Below are 18,398 nucleotides of genomic sequence, written 5' to 3' on the forward strand. Positions count from 1 at the left end.
TGATAAAATCAGGTTCATAATAAAGTAGAGAACCGAGCTGAAGGTAGAAAGTACAGGGGAAATCTGAAGAAGGCAATACATGAGGAAAAAAATGAGACTGGATTAGGTGGCATAAAAGGGGGACTCAAAGATCTCTGATCTGTCTAGAAAAGAGTTCTACGCAAGACTGGCTCTACCATGTGCCTAGTTCTCTTTAGCAGTCTGAGTATTTACAAGACAGGGAGAAAAGCATCATCTGCTCCAGGCAAGATTTTTAAAAAAGTGCTAACAAGGTTGATTGGCCCCTATTAAATTGTACGTGGTTTGTGCACACAGAATTTGTACTCCATGTCACATCTGTATGGGGGAACACTCTTTGGGTAATCCTATTTCATATTGTTCCAGGACTATTTTTGATTTGGATTCTGGATTAAAGTTGCAAGCACAGTGTCCACTCAAAACAGATTTCAATAAATCTGCAATTTATTGCAAAAACCTGCTGGCACACCAACCCCCCCCCCCCCCCCCCCCCCCCCCCCCAACCTCCATCCAGGGCCCCAGTCAATCCTTCCAGGCGAGACAAAGGTTCACCTGCCTCTCCTCCAACCTAGTTTACTGTATCTGATGTTCTGTACATTGAGGAGACCAAATGTAAACTCAGGGCACGTTTCATCGAGCCTGTAGGGACCGAGCTGACCTGCTAGTCATTGCCCATTTTAATTCCCCTTCCCATTCCCTCTCCGACATGACCATCCTTGGCCTCCTCTATTGTAACAGCAAATCAGACTGTAAATTGGAGGAACAATACCTCATCTTTTATAGCGACAGCCCAGAAGACTCAACATTGAGTTCTCCAATTTCAAATAACCTTCCTTATCAACCCCTCCCCTCCCTTCCATTCCTCTGATTGATGCTTCTTTCTATCTACCAACCAGATTCATTCCTCCCATTGACTAACGAGGTCACACCCTATACCTGTGTTCACCTATCCCTTACCCATTCCTATGTACAGCTTTCCTTACACTCACCCCCAGCCCTGAAGGAGGGTTATACCCAAAACGTTGACTTCTCTACCTCTTGGCAGTCCTTCCACAGCAGCCTCCTGCTGTCTGTCAGGTAGTTACCAAGTTGCTCATCATATTTGGAGAAATATTGGTGATGATGTACTTGTCTATACTTTTCCTTCTGCAATTGTAGATTTTCACCATAAGAAAAGAAAATAATACAGCAAACTTTGTTTTAACTGGAACCTTATGAACCACCACTCTCCATTAACCGGCAAGTTACATCCTCCAAGTATTGAAAGTTTGCTGTATTACCATGATCTCTCAGATGTCTGAGCAGTTAGTTGAGGGTGTAATTGAATAGATTCTCTGTTGTTAAGTGTCATTTAAAACAAAGTTGCATAATTATTTAAGTGGCTTATGCGGTAAATAAAGTATAACATTGTGTATACACTCAAGATTCGAGTGGTGCCAGAAATGCTCAGCAGGTCAGGTAGCAACCGAGGGACAGGAGAATTGATGTTTCGGGCAGGAGCCCTTCAGTAGGAACGAGGCGTGTATACCCCCAACATTAAGTTACTATTACTTTGTGTGTGTTTTTACATTGATTATGTGGACCTCTTGATCAACCAGAATATTTGATCAAATGATACACTCCTGGCCTCGTAGGTTCCAGTTAATAAAAGGTTTGCTGTACATGTTTTCCAATTGAGAAACCAAGGCAAAATGTTAAGGTTCTTAATGCAGGATACAACCAAGTTTAAAGGACGGATGAAGCATATTGAGCAGTTATGATTGCATAATGTCACTGTTGAGTTTTAAAAATCTGAGATCCCCATGAGAAAATGGTTTTCGAGTAGAAGACAGTATACAGTACACTATAAGTGCCTCTGCACTTAAACATTTGAAGGTAATGCAAGAATGAGGATTATGTAGAAAACTACATTTGATGGAACTAAAAATGGAAATTGAGTACAATTCAAAGTAATAATGGAAATAAAGCAGACACTGAAACAAGTGAGATCAGTGGAACTGCTATGCCTGCACAAAAGAGGAAATGTTTACTGGATATGAGGAGCCCTCTTCTGAGCCCAATTAAAGTGCACGGTAGAAAGTCCTGTCTAGATGTTGGGCCAATATTAATGTTGTGAGTGAATTTGGAATTTTTATGGAGTTTAAAATTGTGGGAACTGGAAAGTGTTAACTCATCTTTTTAAGAAATAGTCTTAATAGTTTTAACCTTGGGTTCTGGTGGGAAACAGTGAAATGTCAGATGAAAGTTGAAACAACCACTGTTCGTAAAGACACAACAGACGTTACAGAAATACGGGCTGAAGAGGAAGAAGCAAATGTGGGTATATTTTATTGTGGTTGAGAGGTCCTGGTAACAGGAAATTTTACTTTTTGGCCATTAATTGGATATGTTTCTCTCTGTCATTATAACCTTTATCTGTTTTGCTTAATTCACAATTTATTAAAATTTTGAGGCATTAATTCTTCTTTTATATTTTCTGATTACTATTTTAGTCGACCATACACCAATAAGGTTATTACTCTCTGGTACCGGCCACCTGAACTCTTGCTTGGAGAGGAGCGATATACGCCAGCTATAGATGTGTGGAGCTGTGGGTAAGTGATTTGTCCATGTTGGCTGAAATAGCTGCACAAAAGCCTTTATGCCATCAACAAAGTCATCTTTTATTTACATGATGCTGACCCAGCTAGCACAGAGCCAGCTCCTACAATGAGTAGAACACCTGATACCCAGGTTTATCTCTTTTTTACACCCGGGTGGCCAGTGACAAGCACTGCCCTTCATATCAAAGGGCAGTGCTGTGTGATCAAAAAAAATCCCCTGTTTATTTTTAATTTTTTATTTTTTTAATTTTTTTTCTTTGTGAAGGACGCTCCTGTTAATTCTTTTTTTGTTGTTTTTTCACACTACCACCTAAGTGCGGTAGTGCTTATTTTTTTCCCCCAGAACCCATGGTGTGTGTGTGCAGGTGTGAGACACAGTGAAAGACACAAAGTGCACGAATCTTTATTCAAGTTCCACCACCAGGAAGATAGGAAAATGCCCGGGTGGCCAGTGATATCCAGGTTTATACCTGTCAACTAGGACTCCCTGATTGGACCAGATTAACAGCCCAGTAAGGGAACTTATTCTGAGAGATTCAGTTGGCTGACAATGTTCCAATCACTGCATCTTCACCACTCGAAGAGCCCATTCTTCTTCATGTAGCTTCTCCTGGGTATTTTTGCACTCTGCCTAGTTCCACCAACTATGCCTTGGATACTGGCGACGTGCACGAGATTGTATACTGCTTATAGCACCTGGAGCATCTCAACTAAAACTCAATTTAAGGCAGTAGTAGTGTTGAGGTTGCAACATTTGCCATGTTTATCGTGTTCTCAGAGGTCTCTTCAATGCCAGACAGAGTGGGAGAGACCACAGGTTCTGACAGCCCTGCTGGATGTTCTGAGTATGTTTAGCTCCTGCCCCTTTCATGTAATCCACGTGCTTGTTCAGGAGTGCCTCACCAATCCGAACATTGTATGTCAAAGGACCTGACCTCACGTCAACCATGCCTTTTATTCGTGTCAGGCCATTCCCATGGTCTTGACACCAGACTTTGTCCCGTGAAGTAAACTGTCTCTCTCGGATGGAGGAATCTTGTCTCCAGCATTTGTATTCCTGATGCCGTTCCCCTGATAGGTCTGGGATGATCAGATTTAACCTGGTACAGAGTCTTCTCCCCATCAGCAACTCTGCTGGAGCTAACCATGTAATTGCGTGAAGCATCCTACAATCAAACAGAAGCCAGAACAGTTTGTATCAAGTGAAGCTGTTGATGTTTTCTTTAAGCTGGTCTTCAAAGTTTGGAATGCTCTTTCTATCAGATCATTGGATGATGGATGGTATGGAGCTGTCCATAAATGCTGAATGAGGTACTCAAATTCCCTGCTGGTAAATAGACAATAGGTGCGGGAGTAGGCCATTCAGCCCTTTGAGCCTGCACTGCCATTCAATATAATCATGGCTGATCATCCTAATCAGTATCCTGTTCCTGCCTTATCTCCATAACCCTTGATTCCACTATCTTTGAGAGCTCTATCCAACTCTTTCTTAAATGAATCCAGAGAGTGGGCCTCCACTGCCCTCTGGGGCAGAGCATTCCACACAGCCACCACTCTCTGGGTGAAGACGTTTCTCCTCATCTCTGTCCTAAATGGTCTACCCCGTAATTTTAAGCTGTGTTCTCTGGTTCGGCACTCGCCCATCATTGGAAATATGTTTCCTACTGCCAGACTGTCCAATCCTTTCATAATCTTATACGTCTCAATCAGATCCCCTCTCAGTCTTCTAAACTCAAGGGTATACAAGCCCAGTCGCTTCAGTCTTTCAGTGTAAGGTAATCCTGCCATTCCAGGAGTTGACCTCGTGAACCTACGCTGCACTCCCTCAATAGCCAGGATGTCTTTTCTCAAATTTGGAGACCAGAACTGCACACAGTACTCCAAGTATGGTCTCACCAGGGCCCTGTACAGCTGCAGAAGCACCTCTTTGCTTCTATACTCATTCCTCTTGTTATGAAGGCCAGCATGTTATTAGCCGCCTTCACTACCTGCTGTACCTGCATGCTTGCCTTCATTGACTGGTGTACAAGAACACCCAGATCTCTCTGTACTGCCCCTTTACATAAATTGATTCAATTGAGGTAGTAGTCTGCCTTCCTGTTCTTGCCACCAAAGTGGATAACCATACATTTATCCACAGTAAACTGCATCTGCCACTGAAATAACTCCCCAAAGGCCAGTCTCTGTCACCAAGTCGCCCTTTACATGTGCATAATACATGACGCTGACCCTTCCAGCTCTGAGAGTGAATAGAACCCCTGACACCCCTGTTTATTTATTTAGTTTTTTCTTAGCACCCATCCTCTTTTTTTACCCCCAGCACCCATGGTGTGTGTGTGCAGGTGTGAGACACAGTGAAAGACACAAAGTGCACGAATCTTTATTCAAACTCCACCACCAGGAAGATAGGAAAACACCCGGGTGGGCAGTGCTGTGTGATCAGAACAGTGAAGGGGAGGGTACACCCCTGTTCATATGTCAGCAGGAGAACTCCCTTACTGGGCCTGTTAACCTGATCCAATCAGGGAAACTCATTATGAGAGTCACCTGGTTGACCTCATTATAATCACTACATTGGCTGTCAGAAAAAAAATCAGAAGCAAGTGTTCTGTCATCTCATAAGTAACTCAGTATGTCGATACTCAAAGCTGATATGCATGTAGGTTCTTAAAGCTAATATTTTATTTCATACAGATGTATTTTGGGTGAGCTTTTTACGAAAAAGCCTATCTTCCAAGCAAATCAAGAACTTGCTCAATTGGAGTTGATCAGGTAGGTGCTCTTGTTATTAATGTCCTTTAATATTCAGAATTTGTGTTCAGATTTGCAATCAGTGTTAATACTCCAAATTAATATCTGCCATTTTCAAAGAAATTCGCTTGCTCTGCATTATGCACCATCCTATATGGTAACCTTTAAGCCCCAGTTCATTTATATTTCTTGATTCCTGATTTCTTCTATTTGTACTTGTTGGTGAATAAATACCAGAATGAGAATACAGGTAAATCTGTTACAATTAACAGCTTGAGCATCCTTCTACAGCTGAGCCACAACCTTTATGATGGTATATGGTATGCATGGATAACCATGTCCTGGATAAGTCAGCATTACCCCATGTAGTATATTAAAATACAGCTGCAAAAGCCAAATTGTCAGTTCTTTGCTGAAGTTGTCTAGCCAGTTCACCTAAATATCTAACTTAAAATTTCAGTTAACATCAGTTTAAATATTCAGTTTCAATGAGTACTCCCAAATTTGCTGAAACCAAACTAGCACTTCTCATCTGCAGTACAACCTACCATATGTAAACTTTGTAACACACAAGTTCGTGAGAATCTAAAAGTGCCTGTGAAAGTGTCCTGCTCAGTGCCTTGCATGTTCTTTATATATGAGTCTGTATGCTTTCAAACATTTCCAAAAGCTGTAATCCATACAATTGCACATGCTTACAGCTAAAATGTACCAAAGCATGATAGTTTATCAAATTACCATCCTGTTAATAAATGAATTTGTCAGATATGGGTAGGACATATTTTCAACATTATTCAGAGCAAGGTAACCCAACACACTAAATTTTACAATTCCCCATAGACACAGTTGAGCAATAATCACATCTCAATATCAGTCAGAGTTTTTAGTGACAATTGCCTAATTCCCTATCACCAGTTGCATTGAGAAGGTGATGGTAGGCTGCATATTGTCCGACTTTATCAACCACACCGCTTGGTAATGTTCAAAACAAATAGTGAATATCCACCTGTGGGAAATGTGACTGACTATTAAATTATTGGCCAAGAAAACCACTCTAACTGAGCCATGTTCATTGCTGAGGTGGTATGTAAATCACCTCTTATTGGTCTCTAATTCCCATCTGTTGGTTTTTTTGGTTTGAGCTGTTGATCTGCTCCTTCTGGTGAGGAGAATTAAGTGGAAATGTCATTTAGTAACAATATAGCTGGGGCACAACAAATTACATCACAACCAATTATTTGCCATGCAGCTATTCAAAAGCAACACAATGAGACCACAGTCTAGTTTCTGCTCAAAGGGATCTCTTTTTCACTGTTAAGCTACATAATGCACCTGACATTTGTAGGCATTGTGGTTCACAGTCTAGTTCTTCAATAACCACAACTTTTAAGTTAGGGTCTTGTCCACTAGATCACAGGCACTTTAATTTGAACCTCCTGGGCATGCAATACTTTATCTTACCAACACAAAATGGAAAAGTTTTTGCCAACCATGTTCTACTTGTTGGTTTCTTAATGTGGGTGAAGTGGTACTTGGGATTTAAACACAAATGCTAACTTTAGATAAGCCAAGGTTGGGAAACCTAATATGAAAGCAATACCATCTACAGAAAAACAGTTGCTAGCATTCAACTTGTTTCATATTTTTCCAATAGCCGAATCTGTGGTAGCCCGTGTCCAGCAGTGTGGCCTGACGTGATTAAACTACCTTATTTCCATACCATGAAACCAAAGAAACAGTATCGCAGAAGATTAAGAGAAGAATATTCTTTGTAAGTGTACTACTGAAGACACACTTCGGAATCTGGGAGATTATTGGTGCAGTCTTTGTTAATCCTGTTCATACCATTGTGCACCTAAGAGAACCACCTTGAATTAGGTATCAGAAGTAAAACGTTATTGCTTTTTAGGAAAGTTTTAAGTGGCTTAAGGAAAGATCTAGAAAGTTTCAAAATTATAGAAGGATTTAAAGGATAGATAGTAATAGTTTCGATGAGATGGTGAATCTGTGATGAAGGTGGTTAGATTGAGGGATATTAGAAGACTGAAGAGGCAAGTTGGGTATTCCTTAAAATTTACTGAAATATGGATTGGTTTACCACAGGTAGCTGTTAAAATGTGACAGATATTGTTTATAAGGGGTGGGTTAAGTATTTTGAAAGGCAAAAAATATAAAGATATGGAATAGGCTAGAGAAATGTGATTACAGCAGATTGAAGAGGTAGTACTGATGAATTAACAGATGCCAATTTCCTGTTGTGTTTTAGAGACTAACTCTAGTGATATAAGGAAGGACTTAATATTGCTCACTTAGGAAGCTTGGTTAGGTTTTTAGTGAATCTGAGAGGAAAATCCAGTCTGCTCAGTAAAATGAGGCCAGAACTTTGGAAACAGAAATGTTTTCCATTCCATTCTTTCCACTTCCCCTGAGCAGGAGTCTGATTCTAATCCAGATTAGATTTATTTTAGAAAATAAATTCTGATTTATTTTCAGTTTAGAAGATAGCTAAATACCCTCAAACCTATAATCAATTCAGTTCATACATGTCTTGACTTATCTAAAAGACAGTGATTGTTCTACCTTGCAGAAACTGAGCGCAAAATTTCAGTCACTTCCTCCTGTCTTCACTGGGCTTATGACCCTATCACTGAATTATAAAATGTTGTTTCCAGGATTTTCACTGATCTCGTCTCCTCTGAATATTTTCCCACCTCATTGTCTCCTAATCCAACTCTATCTGCTTTTACCTCCTTCCCAAAATCCACAAGTCAGTCAGGTCTGGCAGACTAATCATTTCAGCCTGTTCCTACCTTGAACATCTTTCTTACTATCTTAATTGTAGTTGTGGTTCTTTTGAAAGCTTTACATGAGTTCGGACCCTAACTCTTCACCATGGTGTGGGATGGTGGGGGGGAAATGTGCCCACAAATCTTTGTCTATTATATTATAATGTCAGCAAAACGACTCCCTGTTTTTGCCTGGAATTGAAAAAGTTAATCAGTTTTCTTCCAATTTCCATCCTCCTTCCACTTGGTCCATCTCTGAAACTTCTTTCTGCTGTCTTTTAGGGTATGCTTTTCATGAATAATTCATTGCAAAATCACACCCTTCATAGTTATCTTGTATCTGCTGTCACCTTCCTGCCAGGATCCCATTCTCTTTTGCCCCCTTTCCATTACATTGTTCTACTGTGGTGTCTCTGACATGTTCTCTTTTATCCTCAACTGAGGATTTTTCGTGTTTTCCCACCAACATGGGTAATGGGGTCCTCGACAGTGCCTGATCTATCTCATGCACTTTTGCCCTACCCCTATCCCTTTCTGCACTAGTCTCTGTATTCAAAGGATCATTTTCTGCCATTTCAGCCAACTCTAGCACCATACCACTACTAAACATATCTTACTCACCTCTCCATTATCTGCATTTTGCAGTATCACCCTCTGTGACACTGTGGTTCACTCTCCCATCGCTTTCAAGACTTCCTCACTCACCCTGGCACTTGCCTTGCAATCAGAAGAGGTATAACACTTGACCATTCACCTTCACCCTCCTGGCTGACCAGGCCCCCAAATGTGTGATCCAGTGTAGTAGCATTTTACTTGTACTTTCAATTTAGTAGAAACTGGGTGACTGCATTATGAAACCTCTCTGCTCTATCATAAGAATAATCCAGACCTTCTATGTTGTCATTTCAATGATTTCTCCCTTGCTCTCATTGAGATTTCCATCTTGGGGATGACTATATTATTCCAATGAAATCAGCACAAGTTAGAAGAATAGAGCCATAACTTCAACTTAGTCACTTTACAGCCTGAAGCCATCAGTATTGAATTCCACAACTTCAGAATATGAGCTCTGTAAACCACTTTTTCTTATGTGCCCCAACCTCCCCTGGCCATGCCTTGATTGTGAATTGCTGGCTATGACTTCAGCAGAGTGGACACTCTTTCACAGCTAGTATTTTCACCCGTTTTCCATATCTCACTCCTTTACTATCATTGTTTTTGTCTTTGCAATGGGCATGACCATCATCTGTTTCACTTCTCCTCCCCTCTGTCACTAACGTAAAACAATTATTTTCCAACTCCTTTCAGTTCCATAGAAGAGTCATACTGAAATTAAGCATTAGCTCTGTTTCTGTCTCAATACAGCCAGCCATGCAAGCTTCTCATCCCTTTCTCTTTTTATATCAGACAAAGATTATCTGCACAAATACCTGATCATTGCACTGAATGCCATAAGTTGTCACCTTTTAAGCTCCCTTAACATTTTTGTTCTTTTGTGTGAAATCCTCTGGTTGTTAGCTTTAATTAGTGTGGATGCATTCCTGTTGCTTGCTGTTGTTAAGATTCATCCTTTCAAAGCAGAGTTTGAATCCTATTTAATTACCTACAAGCATAGTGTATCCACATGTTTTTATTTCTTTTTTGGTGCTTTCATAAGTTGGGAGGTGGCACCATTTGTGCTTTTGTTTCCAGTAGAATCAGTAATATACATATAAGCTGTGTGTTTGTGTCTGAGATTTCTGAAGATTGAGGTTTGGGTTACTTTTCCACTTGCAATTGTGTTTTTTCCAGTATTCCAGCAACTGCTCTGGATCTCTTCGATCACATGTTAGCTCTGGATCCCAGTAAACGCTGCACTGCTGAACATGCCCTTCAGTCTGATTTCCTGAGAGAAGTGGATCCTACAAAAATGCCTCCACCCGAGTAAGTTTCCCTCTAAATGCTAAGCACGTTAATAGAAATTCTCAAATAATACTAAGATGAAAAAAAAGGCCTATCTAGTTTGTATCATTTTTTACCACTCTAGTGCAGTAAATGCCAGTTGAGAAGTGCTCCGATCCATTCAACCTACTCTACAACTACAACCTAGTTGGCTGCTAAAGGAAGCCAGGGAGGAACTAACAGCTGCTCTGAGGATCATTTTCCAATCATTGAGATACCAGTGGACTGGAGTTCTGCCAGCATTATTTAAAGAAGGTGCAAGGCTTAGGCTAAATAACTATAGACTGGTCAGTCTGACCTCAATGGTGGAGAAAATTACTGGAGTCAATATTGAAAGAAAGGATTGACTGTTAAATGAACAGACATAGATCAGTCAGGAATACTCAGCATGGTTTCATTTAAGGGAATATCATGTCTTCGTAACAGTTGAACGTTTTGAAGAAGTAACAGTGAATGTTTGACGTTAGTGTAGTGCAATTGGTCGACATGGATTTTAATTAGGCATTTGACGTGGTAGACTAGTCAGAAAAATTTAAGTCATGAGATGCAGTGAATATGGCGGGTTGAATCCAAAATTGGTTCAGTAACAGGACTTAAATGTAGGAGGCATAATTGGGAAATTTGCAGGGAACACAAAAACTGGCCTGATGGATGATCAGGAAGAGGATGATTGTTGATTGCAGAAAGATTTTGTTTGGTCAGAAAAGTGGCAAATAGAATTTGCATTTGTGGGAGGCAAACTAAGCAAGAGATTACGCAGTGAATGAGAGGCTATTGAGAGGGGTAAAAGGAAATGAGAGACCATGAAAGTGCCTGTCCAAAGATTCCTGAAGATGGTAGGATAAATGGATAAGTTGTTAAAATAGGCATTTGGGATGTTTTCTTTATTGGGCAAAATTAGGAATGTAATCCTTGAACTATAAGACACTGGTTTTGCCACAACTGGAGTTTTGAGTGTAGTTTTAGTCACCATATTACAGGAAGGACCATAATCGCTCTAGAGAAAGTATGGGAGATTTAGAAGATTGTTGTTGGATCTTGAAAATCACAGTTATGCAGAAAGATAGGATACCAACCCTAGCCTATCCATAGAGCAGAGGAGACTGAGGTGTACAAAGTAATGAAGAACTTTGATGCAGTTCAGAGAGAAGGCATGTTTTCCCTAGCAGCAAGGTCAGTTAGCAGAGGGTGCAGTTTTAAGATGGTTAGTGAAAGGATTAATGCAGAAATGATACAAATGTTTTCACTTAACGGGAATGGCTGTCAAGAATTCACTGCTCAGTTTGGTGGTGGAGCCTGAATGTGTCAACTCCTCTAAAAGGAATCTGGATCTGCACCTGAAAGGCTATAATCTGCCAGGCTCCAGACCAAATGCTGCTAATTGGGATTAGCATTGGTGATTGGTTTATTGAGTCATTGCAGGCATGGACTAAATGGCTAAATTCTGTTTTGTGACCTTTCTTTGGTTTTATTTTTGACACTTTTTTTTATTAAGTGTTGAATTTGTAGTGAGTTAAGCAGGCAAATAGTTGGTATAGACAGAAGTTTGGTCAGGGGTTGTCTACTGCTGCTCCCTGTTCTGATCTAAATTTTCTTCCCAACCTGCTACCGACAGTTTATTGACATCTCTGATTTCTTTCCCTTCTGTTGTGAATATGCGGATTGTAGAGTGGTAGAGAAATGGTCATAGTTCCTGGAAAAAGTGAAAGGACAATTAGTACCTTCCTTTTGAAAGTACAGCTGTCTTTGCATATGGTGTTCCCTTTCTTAATATTTTTCTCCCCACATTGGGGCAGATAGAATGTGGTCCACAACCCAAGCTACCCAACCCAAGTAACTAATTATTGAATTGGTGGCATTAGAGGCAAGCAAATGTCTAGAAACCCTAATGTTGATTTCTCCAAAGGGATTATGGACAAACCAGTCCAGTAGATCAATTCAATTTGTTGCACCTGTTTTCTTTGAAAGGCATCAAATCCATTTTTAAAAATGTATTTTTATTATCTGTCTCTGTCTGCAATTGAAGTTGCTTTGTTGCAATTTTAAATATATTAGTACAGGTCCGAATCAGTATCTGTGTCTCCACTGTCATGAATTGATCACTTAAACCTGTTCCTGTTGCCTCCTCTACGAAACAAAATATGCTTTATAGATATAGTAAGCATTTTTTTGGAAAGAGTTATTTTGTATCTCCATTATAAGCAAGAGGTTTGTAGTGGGGCTAAGTGCCTGAAGCAATCTCAGATTACAGAAATTTGAACAAGGCTGATGAAGGACATATGTAACTGCCAGTGTTTATTGTGCTAACTGTAAGAATGTTGTCTCTTTGCAGCCTACCACACTGGCAAGATTGCCATGAATTATGGAGCAAAAAGCGGCGAAGACAGAAACAGTCTGGAATTAGTGATGATGCAGCACCTAAAGTTCCTCGTAAGGATTCTGCTTTAGGCATGGATGACAGCAGGAGCAACACACCTCAAGGCTTGCAGCTTTCTCAACATAAAACTCAGGGCAATTCCAGTATAGGAATAGGTCAGTGATAACTCTGCTTTCTGTTGGCTTCTCCCATTTTCTGTTGTGTCTCATGTCCAATAATAAAAGGGCCTGGTGTGTAAATGTATCTTCAGTGTGTCTCCACATTCTGTACTCCAAACTCAACTTAGTCTGTAGAATTTTTCAAATAAAGCATACTGTGGTCTAAACAACACTGGTGGTAGACAAGTGGAAAAAAAATCACTGGCACATACAAATCGTATCCAAGTAAAACGGTTTCTCAAGTCAAATGTTGAACAAATTCAGTGCCTCGTGACTGGATGAACTTCCTCTTAAGCAAGGTAATCCTCCACCTTCTCTCTCTCTCTCTCTCTCCCCCCCCCCCCCCCCACACACACACAAAAACTCTCTCTCTGGCCTTGTCTGTTTCTGTTGCCCCCTCTTGCGTTCGTGCGCATGCTCTCTCGCGTTCTTGCTCTGTGCCTCCTGCCCTGCCACTGTCCCTGTCTCTGTTTCCTGGGTATTTATGTAAGTGTCTTCGACTTATTTCATTTGCACCTTTTTTGTTTAGCCCTTTCATACTTCCTGCCTTGTTTCATTGCAAGTGATTCAATTCTCTCCTTGGGGTTGGGCCTTCCTTCATGAGTCATGTTAATCCTCAGCTTTTTGGATATATAAACTAACCTCTCTGTGACTCCATGTGTCTTTGTAATTTATTTTGCTTGATTTAACTTGGTAATGCTGTCATCTCTTAAGTCAAAAAGTTGTAAGTAGAAACTGTGCCCCACTTCAGGACTTGAACACACATCTGGGCCAACATGAGGGAATGCTACATTGTTAGAAGTCCTATCTTTTGAATCAGACATTAGATAAAGGTCTCTTCTGTGTTCATGTGTGCATTAAAAATCCCTTGCAGTATTAAGAGAAGAACTGTAATGTTCACTTGACATTCTCTGTCATCTAATAACACATTTACTCAATTATACCTAAAAATGTTAGTTTTTGGGGGATTTAGGCATACAGTTTGTTTTATACAGAGTAACACAGTATGCGTGGAGGATGCATTCAATCACTTTCTTTATTATTTGACTTTGCAGTGATATTTCACAAAACCAGTATTCTTGCACAGTCAAGAGACTCTTTTAAGCCATTTTTTGCAATCACTGTCAATAAAGATTTTGACCTGCTAATTTGACCACTCAATAATACAGGAAGCTGTACGCTTATTTGGATTCCACTTTGCATTTTCAACTCCTCTCTGGATGTCTGGTGGGTAAACGGGAACATTATTTTAATTTGAGCCAGAATTATAAAGCATTTGCTGCATTGTTCTAGAGATGTCAGGACACAACATGCAACTGATGCACTTGTACTGCAAGTACTGACATAAAGGATATCATTTTCATAAATTCCACTAAAGATTATTGTATGGATCTGTTTTTCAGTACGCATCCAGCAAAATCTAGTTAAAACGTAACAGGACATCGTTTTGCTTGTTGCATTTGAGCTAGACTGCAAGTCATTCCAGTTATGCTGCTTTTCCTGTTTGTGGTGTGCTGACTACATTACACAATGCATGGGCCAGAATTCCAATAAACTGCTTAGTTTTTTTTTATTATGGTGACATAAGGCATATGTCCTGTAGATTCAAGTGTAGATCTTAGTTTTGATTTCATATTGTAAGGGTCAGTCATAAAATATGGTCCACTGCATTCACTTTTGCTAACAGTTTTGGTTTTTTGTTGATATCCACAGTTGTGCTGGTTCTGTGTTAGAACATGTGCTATATTCAAATAAATGGTAAAACTAAAGTCTGTTTTTTTGTGAATTTGAAGTGTACAAAACTTTTAGATTCTGGCGTAAATTTACCATTATATTTTTATCATTGTATTGACCATGTTAACAGATAAAATTTGAGTTGTTTTCCCATAATTAGTGTGTTAGAAGCAGTATAAAATGTTGAGCACAAACTTCAGGAAGAAGTATGCACACCTAATCTGCTACCTTGTAATAAAATGTTTTTTCCCTTTATGAAACTCAAGTTGAAAATTTGTAGCAATGAACAGACTGATGGAGGCCATAGTTGTGTATGTAGCTTTTAAACTCGGGTTTATGCCAGCTTTTAAAATGGGTCCCTGTAGAAACAGCATTTCTGACTGAAATTTCTATTCACCACAGCAATTTTATAGATGCTTTACAGTTTGGACACACTTTCTGTATTTTACCCCATACTTGCATAATGCTGAGAATGTTAGTTGCACATTAAGTGTAAGAATTATAAAAATGTAAAAAGTAGTAATATATCAGGGTTTTATAATTCCCTAAGATTACTGGTGTGAAATGCTCACATTTTTACCAATGTCGTCATTTGCCATGCAATGAAGCATTATTAAGCTCATGGGAAAAACTGGGTCTGGAACAACATTCTTTGGCATCGCTACTGTTATCCATAGAATAAGTCTAAGAAATTATAGATCAGTTCTGTAAGAAAAGGAAGGAAAAGTAGTGGATCTTTATTCAAAGATGTAGTAGAAAACATCAAGAAACTGATATAATGAGTAGCCAGCACAGGTTTCAAAAATGGAAGATCGTGCTTTAACTGTTTCAAATTCTTTCAAAAATGTAAACAAGCATAATATACTTGCAGGCTGGCTACTTAATTTCAAAGGAGATTCAGTGTAACACCTCACAAAGAGGGAAGGGCGGGGGGGGGGCGGGAAATGATTAAGGAGGTCATTTAATACTTGGAAAATGTGTATCTAAGAGAGAAGGATTTAGGGTTCCAGAGACTCCAATCAGTAACAGTAGCAATGTAGGTTAATAATGCCACTTTAAAATAAAATGGCTCTCTAAAAGGATAAAATTGAGAAGCAGCAAGATTAAAATTTGTTTGGAGCACATTATTATAAACAGCTCTGGTCTCCATATTGTAAAGTATTATCTAGGTACTGGAGACGGTACAAAAGATATTTACCAAGAATGTTTCAGAGCTGAGACTTTATACCTGTAATGAAATATTGAACAAGCTGACTTCATTTCTCTTTTCTAGAGAAGATTTGAGCAATGACCTTGAGGGATTATTAAGATCATGAAAGGTATTTTCATTTGCAGAGTGGTGATCATAACTAGGACTAAAAAAAAAGGTAGTTGCCAATAAATTCAGCAGGACATTCAAGAACAGCTGATTTTCTCGGAGCCCAGTTGCAATGTGGAATTCTGCCACGTGATATAATTTGTCCTTTGCCTTGGATGAGTCTTTGAAGTGTTTTATGTCACCTTGATATGGATATCTGGGGCAGTGGCTATGATCAAATTCACCATATTCAGCCTATACAAATAATTTTCATTCAGTGACTTAAAAATAATGAAAACATTATACTGCCCTCTTCAGTAACTTGTCTTGTTAAATTAACTGCTCTGAATTCTGATCAAGAGCTGCTTTTTCTGGCCTTTCCAAACATAGCATATTTTCTAGCAGATGCAACATTATTTCCTTCTATCTTATTACTCAAGTAGGGATTAGAGTTTTTGTGACAATCCACACTGACTAACAAACCATGTTTTGTTTAGTGCCTGAAGAAAATTACTTCCTATTCATCAGATTAAGAAGCCTTCATTGTGATCTCTTAAAACCTGAAATATACATTGCATTCTAAGGAAAAAAAATAGCTTTTTTGTAATCCTTTCTGAGAAGCATAATCAAAAAAGTCTTGAAATGTAACAGATGAGATTTGAGATGAGTTTTAATTGAGGACAAAAGTAGAGTTAGGGATTTAAATTAAAAGAGGTAAGATCCACTTAGACGATGATATGCTATCATTCGTGAAGCACTGGGTAGGAGCAGGTATTATGTGACATGAAAGGCCAGAGTCAGAAGATAGTGAACAGGAAAAATGACAAATATGTATGTGATATTAGTAGCAGGACAGAGTGAAGTCTGTGAGGACTTAGAACACATTTTATCCATGGTTTTATGTTTTCAATAAATTATTCAACTTCTGTGATGGTAAAAGTCATTCCTGAACAGAACTTAGTGCAGAACAGGTAATGAACAGTGCATTTTGATGTGCTAGAATTATGCAGGCTGTTAATTGAAACATTGAAAATATTGGATTAGGAAGTGGCAAAAGCTTCACTGGCAATGGGACTACAGTAGAATGGAGGCAGGCTTTGATGTGAAAATATGCTATCTTGATGTTTGAAAGAATTTGCATAGCTCTGGGTCAAACAAATTACCAGTGGTAACAAAACACATATTATGGTGGGACCAAGAATATTACCTTTAGTTAATACTGAAGAAGTTATGTTTCATATATGACTCAATTCAGTTAATATGGTAATGATTATGAGAAATGAAGGTACAACAGCACTGATTTGCCCCACCAGATGTGGAAGGCAGTTCACCACCACCTTGAGCAACTCCGGGTGGGGAGCAAGTGTTAGTCTTGCTCATGATGGTCGCTTCCCATGAAAGCCTTGATCAAATCTGGAATGTAGCCATGTGCCTGTGGGTGATGTCATTAACGGACAGTTATACAATGAGGAACAACTAGGATACCAAGGATAATTCCATGGGCAACTTTGGTGTTTGCTAAGAGAGAAATTCTTTTCAGAAGTGCTCTGTTAGATCTTTTGAAGCAGTAGCTACCAAATCATGCCTCATATGTTGATCATGTGGGAGATATTGGAGAGTCATTCATGTCAAACACTTGGAAGTGGAGGAGAGATCATTCTTTACCTTGATTGATTTTAGTGTACAGAATAGGAAATTCAGAAGTAAAATTGTTTTCTTTTTAAAATTGAAAAATGATCTAGGATACAGTGTAGGAGCATTAAGAAGGAACTTGGATTCATACAATATTTTTCCTGACATTGGGATGTCCAAAAATGCTGGTATTTGTTGCATAACTTACTGCCTGAAATGTGGTGACAACCAAATGTTTAGCCATGTTGATTGAGGGATAACTATTGGTCAGGGCATAGAGAATAATTCCTCTGCTTCTCTTTGATATTGTGCAATGGAATCTCTTTTGACCACTTGAGGGAGCAGGCAAGCCTTGGTTTGAAATTTTATCTGACCTTCCACCAGACCTCTTTCAGTATTGCACTAAAGTACTCATCTAATTTTTTAAAAATGTTGAGATGTCTTAAATGGAACTTGAGACCCCAACCACTTTACTGAAGTGAGAGTGCTACAAATTGAGCCACAGCTGGCAATTGGGGGAGGGGAAAAGAAAGGATAAAGAAAAAAAAGGAAGCTTAAATGGTTGCCCTTGCTAGGATGCAGTGTGTGTAGGACCAGATTTGGAGGAAAGCATCCTTAGAGATATGAAAGGAACAAAGTCATGAATGCAATGATAATTTAGAATTTTTGATTTTGTGAATTTAAAGGCTATGTATGCTGATAAGTTAAGCTTAAGGGTGATGAAGAAACAGGATTGTAAGGGTTTTGCAAAAATTTATAGTTTTGGTTATGGATGCACTTGTTAGTTTGCTTGCCATGACAACCCGCCAGCTCATGAGCAAACCAACAACCAAACAGGATTTGGTACGTGTGGTAAAAAGCATATGACAAGTTCAATGATTGTAGCAAAGAAAGAGATTAAAAATGTGATTATTAAGGAATTATTGAGAAGCAATGTGATTCGTGTCACTGAGGAAAAGGCCTTATAAATGGATCTAAAGGATCTTATGAATGCATATTCGCAAATCTTGAAGATTAAAGGACAAATTGAAAAGGCTGTATGTGGTATCCTTCACTTTACAAATAGAGATATAATATTAGAACTAAGGGAATTAATACTAA

General features: G+C 39.1%; 1 protein-coding gene across 1 annotated transcript in view; it reads left to right on the forward strand.

Moving 5' to 3' along the window:
- cdk13 (cyclin dependent kinase 13) overlaps positions 1 to 18,398 on the forward strand; it is a 75,768-nt gene that overhangs the window by 37,448 nt on the left and 19,922 nt on the right. Inside the window, exons 8-12 of the mRNA XM_043688920.2 lie at positions 2,511 to 2,612; positions 5,316 to 5,393; positions 7,027 to 7,143; positions 9,950 to 10,081; positions 12,432 to 12,631. Coding sequence (XP_043544855.1) covers positions 2,511 to 2,612; positions 5,316 to 5,393; positions 7,027 to 7,143; positions 9,950 to 10,081; positions 12,432 to 12,631 — 629 coding nt within the window. The remainder of the gene's footprint in view (positions 1 to 2,510; positions 2,613 to 5,315; positions 5,394 to 7,026; positions 7,144 to 9,949; positions 10,082 to 12,431; positions 12,632 to 18,398) is intronic.

Source organism: Chiloscyllium plagiosum, unplaced genomic scaffold (genome assembly GCF_037043375.1).
Source record: "Chiloscyllium plagiosum isolate Xiang-an unplaced genomic scaffold, Cpla_swu_hap1 HiC_scaffold_4, whole genome shotgun sequence".
NCBI classification, from domain to species: Eukaryota; Metazoa; Chordata; class Chondrichthyes; order Orectolobiformes; family Hemiscylliidae; genus Chiloscyllium; species Chiloscyllium plagiosum.